The sequence below is a fragment of the Haemaphysalis longicornis genome, unplaced genomic scaffold (assembly GCF_048455015.1).
Source record: "Haemaphysalis longicornis isolate Haplotype H1 unplaced genomic scaffold, Haemaphysalis longicornis Haplotype H1 scaffold_1, whole genome shotgun sequence".
NCBI lineage: Eukaryota > Metazoa > Arthropoda > Arachnida > Ixodida > Ixodidae > Haemaphysalis > Haemaphysalis longicornis.
Window position 1 is genome coordinate 280419818 of NW_027526203.1, and position 15849 is coordinate 280435666.

General features: G+C 45.2%; 1 protein-coding gene across 8 annotated transcripts in view; it reads right to left on the minus strand.

Moving 5' to 3' along the window:
- Positions 1-15849, minus strand: part of LOC144146742 (uncharacterized) — a 111230-nt gene that overhangs the window by 12132 nt on the left and 83249 nt on the right. For all 8 annotated transcript variants that reach the window (XM_077678707.1, XM_077678703.1, XM_077678690.1 and 5 more), the window contains 8 exons: positions 15626-15708; positions 14523-14589; positions 14214-14259; positions 13799-13959; positions 11532-11760; positions 9103-9317; positions 2618-2778; positions 1026-1187 (listed from right to left, as the gene is read on the minus strand). In XM_077678707.1, the coding sequence (XP_077534833.1) occupies positions 1026-1187; positions 2618-2778; positions 9103-9317; positions 11532-11760; positions 13799-13959; positions 14214-14259; positions 14523-14589; positions 15626-15708 (1124 nt within the window). The remainder of the gene's footprint in view (positions 1-1025; positions 1188-2617; positions 2779-9102; positions 9318-11531; positions 11761-13798; positions 13960-14213; positions 14260-14522; positions 14590-15625; positions 15709-15849) is intronic.

Consider the following 15849-nt stretch of genomic DNA (forward strand, 5'->3'; position numbering starts at 1 on the left):
GGCTTAAAAGTGGCTAATCCCAACTTCTGTAACCTTTGGTTTACTGTGAATCGTTACGAACTCAAAAGGAGGGGAAAGAAATGCACGCACCAAGAGAGACTTACACTGACAAACGGCTCCTATACGGGCCTTCCACTTTGAGCAGCAGTTCAATCCACTGCATCTTTAGTAAGGCGCCCAACAATGGAAGCCCTTACCTTTATGATGCAAAAGCACCAGCTTGCGTACAGAAGGAACAAGCAGGCCGATTGTGTTTACCCTATATTTTCAACAGGCTACAGCCCATATTTTAAACCATTTGGGCTTGTTCCCTCCTGAACTGCTTCTGTTGGTCATAATTTTTTGAGAAACTGTTTTCTTGGCCTTTCCTGTTTCAGCAATCGGACAGGTGTCCCCTAGGCTTCGGAATTTCCTTCGGAGTTTTCTTCAAAGGGCCCACTTAGACGAAATACAACTCTGTTCAGTTTGAAAGAACTAGCAATTGGTAACTCGCTCAGCTCCATTCCAGCAATGAAAGGCGTTTTGTGTAACAAAAAAAAAAAAAATGCAAGATATATTTAAAAACTGAAATTTTGTGGTACAGTGATGTAATATGAACCAAACAGGTATTCTGTCTTCATAGCTTCAGACTTTTAATTGCCTTCACTAAAGTGTTACCAAGACAAGCTAAGAACAACAACAGACTACTGAAAATCACTTGTGATAAAATTTGCAGCACTGACCATTTGTCAGGAGCAGGCTTTCTGCCTATGCACTCACAAATGCTTTGTGTAACTCTATGAACTAACGAATAAGATTTTATATGCCAAGGTGTTAGTAGACATCTCAGGCAGCTTACAGTGCAGCACTGCAAAGGGAATTTGCCTGGAGAACGGGGAAAGGGGGGGGGGGGGGGGGGTTGAAAGGACAGAGGACAGAGAAGGGGACTTGTCACGAGGTCGCAACAGGCACACAGTTTCCAGAAGAGAGCAACCCGCGACACCTGTTGTCATCGAGAAAAGGACATCACTTGCCAAGGCGCTCACATTATTCTCCGCAGTAGCTGGCTCCACAAGCCGGTGCTTGCGCTGCTCAGCTGCCCGGGGCTTCTTGATTTGCGGCTTCGCATAAACGGTTTTCTCGTGTTGGGCTGTGTCAAGCTCTTTTTCAAGCTCCTCCTTGGCCTGCTGGATCAGCTGGTCGTACAGCTGAACCAAAGAAAAGGCAAAGCATCCACGTAATGAGAGGGATATGCCATCACAAAGGGAAAAAAAAAACGGCTGGCTGCAAGGGCAGATTCATACATCAAACAGCCCTTGTTTGTTTCAAGACAGTTTCAAGTGGATGTACTTATGTAGTAGTAGGCAGTCAGCTATAATGACTCAACCACACCCATAATGTCAATCCAAACATAAGTAGGGAGTCCCTTCTTGCTTGCATCAACCTTCTAACCATCATGAAACAGGGATCCTCTAATGCTAACAAAAATAGCAAGACTTCACACATGAGCACTTCCTGCTCTTTTAAACACAGTCCCTAGCCAGCACTTGGAAAGGCGCTAGAGTTTGGTAAAACCAAGGAATTCTGCTATGCAATTCATTCATGGGTTCACTGCTCCCGCACTGAGGCCAGTTTAGAAGTAAGAAATGCAAGCTGCTTCTGATTTGAATGAACCTTGCACTGCAAGTTCAAATATTCAAAATCTCGAGTTCTGCTGAGTGACAGCATGGAAGCCGTTAACTAAAGAAAAAGGACAAAATGTCGGTAAAGCCTTTTTGGTGCTGTTACAAAAAGTTGTCTTAAACTTAGATTTATGCACTCGAGCCACGGTTTCTATTGGAAGCACATCACCCGGTGGGATGAGGCCGACAGTAAGTCAGCCGCAATTCCGGTATTTCTGCTCATTGTTTTTGAATGAAAAAGCTGAAATCTAAATACACCAGCCATCAATGCTGACTTAAAAGAAAAAAAAAAATTATTTGCCAATTTCAGGCACGAAATATCAAGAACATCTATGTGCATCACCATCAGGACCACCATTCACATCCATAAATTGCTGCCCAGAGGAAGACGAGAAGGAAGTTAGATTACCGAATCAAAGCCCTAACCTGCATCAATTCATTGCGGGGCCCTCACCTGCAAGCTACAGGCACCACTGCAAAAATATCCAGGCAGCCTGTCTCAAAGCCTGGCAACCATCCTCAGAAGACTGATCCACCCCATCTTAATCACCAACTGTTTACAAAATGTCCGTCTATCATAGCCTGGCATTGGCAAGAATGAAACCGTTAAAGGAAACACACACATGCGGAATATGATGACAGGTAACGTGCGCAACCAAACACATGCAGATGCGCGCACACCCTTCCTCAATCGCTATTCTGTGCCCCTCGAGGAGTGATTAAGACTGCATGGGACAACACTGCCACCGTCCTTCATGAAGAACCATGCTCCAGGTCCCGGGAGGGGGGCAACGGCATGCCATTTCCCATGTCTCATGAGGATTGCAGTCTCATCATTTTGCTCCCACTAACACGAGGAGTGTGCCATGATGATGACGACACTGATGCTGAGACATCATATTCTGAGATAACAAATAGGATGGCAGCCCCTCCTTGCTTTACAATCTCAGGCTCACCTCAATGTGCTTCTTGAGAGACTGCTCCCGCTCGCGGAGAACTTCCGTGCGCCGGTGCCGCTGTTCCCGCCTGAGCTGCTCAGCCTCGAGTTGTCTCTTTTTGAGCTCCCCACTGAGCGCCAAGATGCGGCCCTCAATGTCACTCTGATCCGAGGCAGTCTCTGAACACCACAGCAACAAGAAAATGTGCATCGTGTTGCAGCTTTCATTTGCATAGCTTTGCACAAGAGAGCAAAGAGCATAAAAAGGATGAGCAGTCCTCTTTTTTTTTTTCTTTTTTTCACGTTCTGAAGGGATATGAAACAGTCGGTGACAGAAGTGGCATTTCAGCTCTCAAAGCAGGTCTCGAGGCAGCAGAAATTTCACTCACAAGCAACCACGGTGCTTTTGGAGTGCAAGCCAAAATGTGTTAGTATGCCACTGTGGGGGCAAAAGTATCACTGAAGCAATCCAAGGAAATTACTCACAAATACTATGAAACATAATTCACAAACAACCAAAAGGCTCTACTGTACACGCAATTTTGTCAGATCTAGGGCCCTCTGCAATTTCTAGGCACAAAAACATTTTTGTTCAAGAATCATAGTCAAGCGACCACGATCACTTGCAGTAGTTATGAGGCAGCAGTAACCAATTTCAAATTTATCGCAAGTCAACTTCAGAATAATCTGCGTGTGAAGTTCTATGAATTTGCACTTAAGCTTCGAGTTCACGCGCAGATTTCATTAGAAATCATAACAGGAATGAACTTCATTCTCACACACCATACCCACTTTTCTACGGCCGCAACTCCCAATGGGAAACCAACAGATTTGGGTCCTTTCCGAGACTGTAAAGGTAATAATAAGAAGTACACCGTATTTACTGAATTTAATGCGGCCTCGATTCTAACACGCACCTGATTTTCGTGACTGGGAGAAAGAAAATGCCTATCAGTTCACTTATTCATTTAAGTAAAACCTTATTTACTGTCGTGCTAAGACGGCTCTCGTCACCCTCCAGTGGCAGCACATTCTATGGCAAACCACCCATGGGGGCCACCCTTCTAAACTTACTTAAGTCGCGAAAACTTGGAGAAATAGATTTAACAAATGTTCAGCGTGAGGCTGTCACGGAGCGGCCATCCCCTGTAATAGGGGGGCGGCGTACTGCACGGTACTACGTACGTTCGCTGCTCTTTCTCCTTCGTCGAGGCAAAGGCAGAAAAGCGTGGGCCCGCTATCTAAAAGGGGCGCTCGCTATCGCCTAGCGTTCCTTTCTAATTTTCCTCTGCGCAAGGAACATCCACAAGGCTCTGCGGACCTCTTCACACAGGCTGTACGCATCCTCTTCACGCAGCGGCCATCATCTGTAGAAGGGGGCGTACTGCACGGTACTACATACGTTCGCTGTTCTTTCCCTTTGTCGGGGCAAAAAACTGAAAAGAGTGCGCCCGCTATCTTGGGCGTGCTACAAAAAGTCCCTCGCTATCTGTTCATTTTCCTGTAGAAGCGGCGTACGGCACGGTACTACCTACGTTCGCCGCTATTTTTCCTTCGTCGGGGCAAGGAGCAGAAAATCGGGGCTCGCTATCTAAAAAAAAGGGCGCTCGCTATCGGCTAGTGTCCCTGCCTAATTTTCCTCGGCACAAGGAACATTCACAAGGCTCTGCGGACCTTTTCACACAGGCTGTACGCAACCTCTTCACGCAGCGGCCATCCTCTGTAGAAGGGGGCGTACTGCACGGTACTACATACGTTCGCTGTTCTTTCCCTTTGTCGGGGCAAAAAACTGAAAAGCGTGGGACCGCTATCTTGGGCGTGCTACATAAAAAGTCCCCCGCTATCTGTTCCTTTATCTCGGTTCAAGGCGCGCTCGCAAGGCCCTCGCCGAGTTCCTCACACCACCTGCGGCGTCCTTTGCGCCTTGAAGATAACGCGCCAGCGTGGGCTTTTGTCCTTTTTTGCGCATGCGTACGTGTCCTGCTGTAGTGCCTAATACCTTGCATGCAGTATGTTCCTTCATTCTGCACCAAGAGATAAACCTCGACAGGTTGTTGTTTTTTTTTTTTTTTTTTTTTTTTTTTTTACCATTTAGACATTGCTGAGGGCCGCGCAAACGCGCGATTGTAGTTGCCCTGCTATGTCCAAATTGATAACCAACCTCTACAGCTTTTAGAGCCAAAACTATACTACGCTGCAGCTTTCAAGGTCACCCATCGTGCCGATATGACCTTAAGCATCCTTAAGCTTTCGGCGCGCCGGCTGCGCCTTTCTTATCGGCTTGCTTGCTCGGAGCTTCACCGCTGCTGTACCACGTGACTAGGCGAGCGTGAAACGGCTAGAGAGCCTACATGCGCCGCGCCGCATGTAGGCTCCCTAGAAACGGCTGCCTCGCCTGCGCCTTATCGCCCAGCGGCGTCTGGGTTGTTTGTGCGTGCGGTTCGGCGCAAGCGAACGACATGACAAGACGAAGGTTTAACAACTGATATATGAAATCCCTCCGCTGACTGAGTTCACAGGAACGATGACTAGACAAACACACGATGCACGCACACTGGTCGGCTAGCTAGTTTCGTTTTCGGATATGCCGCAACTAGCGTCATGGAGCCGCGGTACTAGCCGCGGTGGGGCGTCAATTTCACATTCCCTCAAAATTTCTCTCTTCACCTCTCCCGGCCAGCGGCGCCGGAGGGCCAGCAACATGGCCAGCAATCAGACTGCCTGCAAAACTGCGCCATGTCTCGGCTTGTCGAGACGGTTTCTTTTTTTTTTTTTTTTTTCGCGAAGTTTGGTTGTTGTAATAGATAATTCTGAATAAATATGCCAGGGGTGTTGGAACAGGAGTTGCAGGGAGAGCGATGGCTCCCCCTCTTTTACAGATGGGGTAGCCCGCATCCCCCAGTCAAAGGGCACGTGAACACCTCTGCTGAGCCTCATACGGCTCCAGGACAGTTAAATTTATGTGAAAAGGCAAAATGCTTAAGGATCTGACGATGTTCATTCGAAATTCCGGTGGCGCTAGTCAGTAATTAGAACATGTTTTTCGGCTTTATGCAAGCCCCCAATTCCGAAAATATTGTGATGTTGACGTTGCCCGTTTCCAGCAAATACACAGTTGAAATGCCTTAAGCATCTTACAAGCTTATCTCATGTCTCAAATATTCGATGCCTGCGGTACCAATCAAAGCAGCTTTGCCCTTTGTATCGGGCTCACACTATCATGATACTAGCCAGCTCGCCTGAACAGTACGACCAATATCTCCTTACGCTAACCAGCTCAGATTTCTCAGGAAACCGTGCTTCCCTTAGGGGCTTGCACCATTTGCATAATTACTCAAGCTATAACAAGGTGTCAGCAGAGATAAGCAGTGCGGCTATATATTACAAAAAATGAATGCATCCGTACCATACCAATGCAATTTTCCTAATGTAATGGCACACCAGACAATCAGAAATATTCAGAATTAAACTAAAACAAATGATCTATTGTGCATACCTGCGGCCGCTTTTCTGATGAAGACGAGAAGTGAGAACACCCATGTGTTCGAGATTTCGGCACACGTTAAAAATACCCAGGTGGTAAAAATTAATCCGGAGCCTGCCTCTGCGGTGCACCTCATTGCCTGTGTAGTGCTGGCACATTAAACCCCCATAATCAATCAATCTGTTGTGCATACATGCTGTGATATTATAACACATGGTTCAATCTATACGTACATTTGAACGCATAGCGTAACTTTTTTTTTTTTAACTGATGTGTCTATTCAGCTCTCTCGCTTTCTCAATATTCATCATGGAAGCCCTCATTTGGTAGCATGAATGTGCAGGTCGCGTAGTATGTTCGCGATTAGGAGGCATATATATAAATTTGCTGGAAGTATGTACTGCTTTTGCACATTTATTTTTATTTTTCTATTTATTTGTATGTGTGCTACTTTTTCTATTGATAAATGAAAAGGTATAGAATGCTTGGTGCTACCGTGGCCTCATGTAGAGGGCACAATCGCCGTGAAGTCAATAAATGGCCTTTTTACTGGGCTGGAGATCTGTAATGCCCAGGTAATAATTGATAGGGTTTGATTTGGTGTTATGTTGGTGAGTTGATTGTGGTTATTTATGTTACTAGTCGTTTTGGCGCCACTGTAAAGCCTCTGCAGAAGGCCTTCATAACAATAAATAAGGAAAGAAATTACAATTTAATTACAATAAATTACTCAAAGAAAATAAACTGCAATGATATATAAGGAAATAACCATATTAATAATCTAATTTATGATTATGATGATGATAATGTTTATGTAGCATATTTTTCGTTTTCCCAGTGAAAAAATAGTTCCGGCGCCACTGGAACATGCCACTCTTTGCAAGATCAGCTACAGAGAAAGGTTCAGCATAAGTATTCTGCTACTAAGTGGAGCCCAAGGTAATGAACACCTCAGAGTGTTCTTGCTTCCCAAAGATGACAAGTAAGAAACGGTTTTCAGAAATTCTCACAAATGAAAGGAATCGGAACTAAGGCCAGCCTTTTGACGGATTATGAGGTGTATCACACTGGTGCTACACAGGCGATGAGGCGCGCTGTAGTGGAGGGCTCCAGATTAATGTTGGCCACCTGGGGATCTTTAACGTGCGCTGAAATCTCGTACACACGGGCATTTTCAAGTTTTATTTCAACAAAAAAGCATGATTAATGGTTCAATGGTAATGAAGTATATTTACACACACTTTGAATGCACACTCTGAAGTCTTTTTCCAATACTGTGCTTGGCAGCCCATCTCAGTTTACGATGAGTCTCGACCGTTAGCTTACTGGCTCCTTATGATTATGGCATTCATACTTCTGATGTTTCCACTTGGGTATGGAGCATTGAGAGATTAAAATATGTTTGCACAATAGGCTATGATATGTGTGCGAAATTTGAATGTAAATGTATACAAGCTTTCAAGTGGGCACTGCTCGTGTTGTCCTCTCGCTGAATACCGTAAATTGCGGCAGCATGTGCTAGCAATAATAAACACATCCAGACTTATGCTGTCGAAGAAGCCCTAATTTAAATGAGACCTAGAAATTTGTCTCAGTTTGTCCCAACCAACCGATTGTTGCAAGCGGTTTTACAGACCTTAAGTTGGTAACGAAAACAACTGACTTCTGCCTAATGAATAACCGCAAACTCCTCGTATTTTTTAGATGCGACGCTCAGAGCATCTCTTGTCGGCGGCCCTGTCCTTCCTGCGTGCGTCCGTTGTTGTCCGCAGCCACTCTCCCCCTCTCCTCTCCGATAGCGAACACTCTCTCGCGAGGGGCATTGGATTGGATTGGATTGGCTTGACTTGGATTGGATTAAAGTGGATTGTGTTGGATTGTGTTGCGTCATAGCCGCGGCACTCTCTCCGCGGTCTCCTCTCCTTCGGGCGCGCTGCGCATATAACCTTGCTTTCGCCTTGGAGAGCAACCGGTCGACGGTTGCTCTCCGCTTGCGCTTGAACCCCCCTCAGCGTCGCATCACACCAGGGTTCCCGCAAGGGGAGGTGGGCGTAATTTTTTGGTTACTGTACCCCGTTTTGAGTGGGCAGACAGCAAATACCGGGGAACCAAGCCATGGACAAGCAGGGACCCTGATGAAAGTAAACTACCACTGGTGACCTCCTCCTCAGAGTTAATTTTTTCTTAGGATGCAATGCTGCTTTACACCTGTTAGACTAGCAATGTAACAAAAGGCGTGATGCTAAAATCTCCATACTGTATATACCATCCAACCGATAGAGTAAAGAATCTTGAATAAAAACGAAAACAGAGAAATAAGGCTTTTGGCTGCTCTGGGTAATATTAGAACATATAAAAGAACACACAAACACTTCAACACACGTAAAGCACCTTAACCTGCATGTTTTGTTTTCCATTATTTAAAATAACATACCAAACAATGCCGAAAGAGAAGCGATTCCAGTGTACCAGTCGCCACAGCTGTCGTTTACATGTTTTCCGCCGCTCGCGGCATGAAACTTGGGGGAGCGGCAGCTGCGGGGTCGGCATTGCAATGCCGCACCGACCAACCGGGGGGAGCAATGTCATGGAACCCCTTGCTCTCCTTTCCTGCTGTTGCCATGACAATTAATGCAACATCTCTTTGGGTGCCCCATGCCACCAGGGGAGGATTTGGCGCTGGTGTCTGAATTACATGGGACCACAGTGGATGCTACAGAGGCCCCTCAGTTGCACACACATGAAAGCAATGCTTTGCCGGCTGGGCTGGCTGTGCATGCTTTTTAGTGCAAGCCAAAGTATGGATCCAATTGTTTAGTAGGTATAGTACACAAAATGATGATGTTAAGTATCGTTTTGTAGACAAAATGATGATGAAAGCCAGCTGAATGAACACATTTCTGGGCAGTGACATTTTACTGTACTGTGCATTTCAGCTTCCTAAAAGGAACATGAATACGAGAGCGGTCCAAGCATCATCCAAAGTACATGCAGCTGCGGCACGCAGCACGGGCACTCACCGGACAGAGACACGTTGAACGAGTCCTCAGAGCCACTGGAGTCCCGCCGAACTTTCCTCCTGACCACCAGCGGCTTTTTAATGAGCAACAGGCCTTTGCGGCTGCTGCTGCCACTACTGCTCCTGATGATGGCTTCTGTCTGTGTTGAAACTTCAGCCTCAGAAGCAGCGGTTGCCCCCACCTTACTCTCAATGGTCGACTCCTCTCGGTCCCCACTGTGGGCACAGGGGGCAAGCAGAGAGAAATTTTGGCTGGACTTGCCATGCTTCCAACATGACCGGCAATGCAATGACCCCCACAAGCCTAGTCTGCCTTCCATAAGCTGACTGATCATGCTTGGCTTGAAACAAACGGCAGCTTATTAAAAGCTGTTTGTGCACATGGTTTGGTTTCTGCTTAATCTGAACACTCAAGGAATGCCAGGTGTGTGTGGTATAATGGGAATGACAAAGGATGCATAACTTCTGTCACAAGATGCAAAAGTGTTACCTAGTGCTTGCCCCAAGAAACGGGTGAACATACAGCTATAACTGCTGTGCATATGTAGCATAAAACTGGTGCAAAACACCAGAACCATCCTATCGTTTGCCCCACACATCGCAAAAACATCACTACCGACTAATTTCAGCCTCATCTGCACCATGCTACGCCTACTGAACTTTTGACACAAGGGTCAAGCCTGACTTGTCTACGAACTACAGGATAATTTTTTCAGGAATGACTTGTCCAGGGAAGATGCCCTGTTACTTGCACATCAGCTCTCTTTATGGGTGCGGTTCTTGAAACTGTTCCCAATATGGTGGTAGGGCAACTTGCACCCCCGAAAATTACACAATGAACAAGGGGAACAGCTCGCGGTTTATTTCCTTGCTTTGAATATTAATATGGCAGTGCTTAGTACTTGCTGTAAAAACTCTGGCAGGCAGTCTGGAGGGTACCCAGGAGAATACCCTATTTTCACGATTCTAACGCGCCCCTAATTGCGACGCATAGGTAAGTTTACTTATGAAAATAATTTGACGCCGATTCCACCGCGCAGACGCAAAAAACATGACGCCATGTACCCGGCAGAAGACACTTCATTTGACGCATGCAACTGGGGTCACGAAAATCTCTTGAACTTCATGAACTTGCTTATTCAGCTCCTGCTGGCATTATAACTGGAGCATGGAACATTGAAAGCGTCAGCTATTTTAGGCACCTTGACCTTCATAATTTCAGCTGTGATGGGCCGTTGGTTCAATCACTGCTCAAAGCCTCGCATGAAAATACAGCTCTGCTTTGTCTGTACCAACTGCAGCACACTCATGTCTCCGGGATGCCCACTGTGTGTAATGCCACGTGGTTCCCCATGCTTCCGGCAAGTAAAACAACCTTGCTTGCAGGCCACTTCATAGTAATAAGTCTTTAGTGCCAAAATGACCGAAATGAGGTACTCATTGCAGCAGCAGCAATGTGTGCAAAAGCTGACTAAGGCATGCCCATCAAGGAATGGGTACGCCAAAATTTACTTGCACGATATCGACGGATTGTTTTGGATAGCACTGAGTAGCACTTTGGGACGAGTTTGTGTGCACTGCAATGCTGCTGGCCACTTTGAAGCTGATTTTGCTTAGGAACCCAACTAACACACATAACAAACTTGAAGGCTACTTTTAGTGAAAAAAAGGTCCATGTTAGAATCGTGCAAATAGAGTATGAAGCACTGAAAGGCAGGGCAGTACCCATAGCCAAATACCCCATTAGGGCAAGGGTGGGATGGGAGGAATAGAGGGTGAAGGCAGAGGAATTGACAGATAGATGGTGGTCATCTTGAAACAAGGTTGTGCAGAATACTAACCCAGGAAACTTCTCAGATGATAACTCAGGTGGCTTATGGAGGTTGTAAAAGTTGACAGGTTGCATAAATAGTTTCGCTGATTGTTCATAAAAGTTTGCCTACAAGTGATCTAGCCGAACTGCTATGCCACTGTCAGCGCTTTTCTAAGCAAGACTAACAAGCACTTTAGCGCTTCATGGTACTTTCTGGGTGATAGAATTGAATTGCTGGTCCTAAATGTCGACAATCTGGTCCTAAGACAGAAGCAGCAAGGCATGCTGAAAAACCCAATGTTTTTGGTGCATTAGCTCTACATCCGTACAGACCATATAAATAGCATTATGCAAGACAAAACATGAACTTACCCTTTGCCTGACAGGCGTGGAAGCAGTGCACAGAACCTTTTAACGAGCCTTTTTAGACAGCTCCACATCAAGACTCGTGACTGGCCTGGAACAACTAAGCCCAGCTCCAGGAATTGCAGGTGCTGTCACACCCCTGCCTTGGCAGGTTACCGAATTTTGTACACAGCAACCGTCTTTCAACCTTCACCAGAGCTGGCACGGAGCCGGGAGCAACATCATGGAGGAAAAACTAAAAGTTTTGTCACCTGTCATTTTCTGTCCTGGCTTCCTCCTCGTGTACCGATTCTGTAACCGCAGTAACCTCGGCATCCACTTCTTCCGACACCTCCTCAGACACATCTTCGGATACCTCTTCGGGCACCTCTTCTATGAACGAGGCATCTTCTGGATGGGTGGTACTCTTGGGCTCGCCTTTGGATCGAGATGTCTCCGCTTGAGAAGAGACCGTTGCTGTGGCAGAGCTTTCCGACTTGCCTTCAAAAAGATGCATACAAATCACTCAAAGTGTTTGGCATTTTATCATAAAGCACAGCTCTGGTTAGAGTTATGGATTATTATAATTATAACATGGAGCTTTATTCCAGGTCCTTCTCACAGTCTATCAGCTAGTGCAGGCTACATTTCTTAGTGCAAATTAAAAAAATTAAATGTCAATTATATCTATATTTCTCTCGCACCTAACTTCATTTATTTTTAACTACCCGACCCACTTCTGCATTTCTTAGCAATGCCTACAGGTTTTTTACACAAGCTCTTCCTCACAGCAATCTTATGCCTTGAAGGAACACAGAACAAAATTTTGGTTCACTGAAAATATTGCTATGTCTGAATGGTAACCGTGCAAATTTCAATGCAAACTTTAAACAGTTGACCTATCTAACAAGAGAAATGCACAAAGTAGCAGAAACTTACCAGCCACTTCCTAGCCCTGCCCGTATCATGGACTCACTAGTGCAAATGTAGGCCACAAAGAAAAACCAATGCCAAGAAACAATGTGCAATTGAAATGCTGCCTCTAGCTCTGTTTGATCGAACTAGCTGAACACTAACATGGAGTTAACACACTGGTAGCTTTGTTCTAATGCGAGAACACTGCTTAGCTCATTGTGCAAAAACCCCACAGTCATCAGAAAGCCGTGGCAGAAAAGCTGCGGGAGAAAATGACATCGCAATCTAGTGGATCACCCCCGAGGCAGCGCTGATCTAGTGAATCACCTGTGAGGCTGCAGGCAATTCACTAGATGTTGCAACCTGGCATAAGATCTGTAGTTTGAGCCTGAGGCTAACATATGCCCTGAAGTATAGAAAGTGGCACTGTACACATGGTTGGGCACTGCCTTGCAGGCAATTCGCCAAATGGCGCAAGCTGGCTTCTGTCTTACATTGTCGTGACCTCATAAACAGCATTCTCGGAAACATAACACAGCAGCACTAACCTTAGAAGCACTTTGTCGCAACACTGAACTCAGCCACATTCCCCAAGACACTGAACTCAGCGATACACTCAGCTATTAAAGCATTAAGACCAATCATATTAAGCATTAAAATAAAATAAATAAAAATAAAAAAATTAGACATGTTGAGTCATCGGCATAACAATACTATACTAAATCAAGAAAATGTGCTCTAGTTAAAAACATCAACGCCAGATGCCTGCATTTTAATATGGCAACAGCACAATTTAGTTATTCACAACCTAAACAGCACCATAACAGTGCCACCCTAACCAACCAAAATCATTCAGCCCCAAATTCTGCATTGCTACATATGCGACATCAGAGGAGAGAAAAAAAATTCGCCTATCAATAACTCTCTAGTCTTCGACACAAATAAAATTTCAATGAAGGTGGATCTATACTCAGGAACAAGTTAAGAACGGCAATAGCTCATGTACGGCGACGGACCCGGACGTCAACAGGCACGCGCATTTTAAAATGAGATTGCTATGAATGCATGATATTGTCTGCTTTTTCTCACGTAGTTTGTTTGTCGTAGCTGCGGTAGTTTATAAGAATATTAAGACCGCAAAATCTTGGAAATGGCTCATGCCATGTTCAAAATATTCCCAGTAACGCACTACCTACGCCGCGCAGAGCAACATTCCGCTGCGGTGATGCAGCACAGCAGCAACTGCCGTTGCCATTTTTAATTTGTACCAGAGTATAATAATAAAACCATCACACAATGCCCTGTTGGCTTGTGTGTCTGTCTGTAACAGTGCTTCACACTTTGATAGCACTGAACGAAGTCATTCAAACAAGATTTTTTTACAGGTGCTGAGATTTTCTGAGGCTTAGCAAAAAGCCTTACAATGTTTTAACTAGAAGCTATACACAGCTACCCATGGAGAATTGACACACGAGAGCTGCAAGGCTTGGCTGAATGGCCTGCCCTGTCGCTCACCTAAACCTGGCACTAGAAAGCACCAGGCTTGTTTTTCAAGCACGACTGCACAGGGTGTTCTCTCTTCATCGGAACAATGTCCTTCCGTGTAAAAACGAGGTGCACTCACCCTGTGGCGTCTTGGCACCCCGTACCCGAAGTCTGGTCAGGGCCCGGCGCTCAAGGGCCCGCACATTGGCTTCCTCTGCATTGAGCTTCTTCTGCCATTCGAGCAGCTCTTGCACTTGCTTGCGCCGGCTCTGCAGCTTCTGCTGCCGCTCTTCCAAGAACCTGAGATTGCAATGTGGTGGCCTCAAAACTTCGCACCCCACGCACACCTCCGAGCGGCCTGCACGGCCTGTACAGCGTCAATTCACCTCAGCCACCTTGGCCAGTGACAAAAGCAAACTTTAGTCCTTTGCTCATAACAAGAAATTACCCGAACTTCCCTTTAAACAGTGGCAATATCCCTAAATCCATATGGTGGAATGTGCTAGCCAAGTGCAAGTAAAGACTACCAGCCAAGATAAACTAACTTAACTTACCTTTTGCTTGCATTAAGTTTTAAATGTGTCGAGTCCTCCTGGAGTTCTGCAGCCAGAAAAAAAAGGCAAAGATTACAAAATCTCGAAAAATTGTATTCCATTTCTGTCGGCTTTCACCTCAGCAAGCCAATGCAAATGAAACGAGAAGCAGATGCTTTCTCTGGAGAAGTTGTTATATTGTGTTGCAGTGCGCTGCCAATGGAATAAAGACTTTCTTGACTGCATGAAATTTGTTAATATGCTTAAGTTCTGCAATGCACATGTCTTTCTCATCTCTTTTTTTGCTACTATTAGAAGGGTTTATCTTACCAAAGAAACTTGTGCTGCTCTCAAATGATGAAACATAGCTGTTGGGTAGGGATGACCTTTGCTCAACCTGTTCCAAACAAAGCATGCACAAAAAAAAGAAAAGAAAAAAAGACAAGCCACTTTAGTTCACAATGCCTTTTGCATAACTACATAAATAACTTGACAGAGCCCAAGATCGCACACAAATTCGTATCTAGCACAGCACCGTAACTACCCAATCTTCACAGTGATCTTGTAAGGCTTGCAGTATTCCGAGCATAAGGTAGAGGCTCTTATCATTGCACAAGGATAACCCTCTGATTGCCCCACCCACTGCTACTTTCAATCCATGATACAAAATTGTGCCCTTGGCTAGAGAGCATTAAGTCGAATGAAAAGCTATGGTGTGGTTACATAAAAAATACACCTACAGCCATAAATTAAAAGCCTTGTTAATGCTATTTGATAGCTTATCCCGAAACCTTTTTTATCCTCGGGTAGTTTCATGAATATGGCTGGCTGCTAGCTGGCGCACACAGCTAGTTGAATACGACTCATTTCCAGTAAGCTGGCCCAGGTGTGCCGTGCAAACCTGGTCACTGATTGAGAGCCTCGACCCTTGCATGCGCGTACACAAGCACCAGGCAAAATTTAGCAAACCGATCTCTAGGCCTCAAGACCTTATTGTGAGTGCATCCGTTTTGCAAATTGTAGTCACATTTCTTTTATGGACAAGCATTTTTAGCAACAAGCAAGTCAATAAGTGAAATTTTATGTACGTTACCTAGGCAATAACAATAAAAATTTTTAGGCCTAGTCTAAAACTTGGAAAATGCAATGTTGGTGCCTCCAGCCATGGTGAACTTAAAGCACCTGAAGTCTGCACAATGGCATGCATTTGCTTATTTCCAGGAAACAAAAATACTAAACTTAAATTTTTCGCTTTTGCAAAGGAACTATGCACGCAGTATGTGGTACTCGCCAATTATGACAACACAATTTTTGCTTGCAGAGCTAGCGGGGAAGGCCAATAAGGCCCAGTTCAAACAAACTTGCAGGCCCGCAAGAGCACTCTATACAGACATTCTGGGTGTATGAACCACTAAACGTTAGAAAGTAGATACCTTGCTGGAAATTTCTTCAGGCCTGGAAGACTCCTTGGATTGGTCACTTGTTAGATCACTCACTACGGATGCCTCCAAGTGTTCTACACACCACCGATGCCAAAGAAAAGAAGGTTGAACACGGGTTTTAATGAAGCAGACTTCATAATACACTCATGTGATGGACAACAAGCTTTTCTAACAAAAGACAATAACTCGCAAGGTGATAAAAAAAATCTAATAGT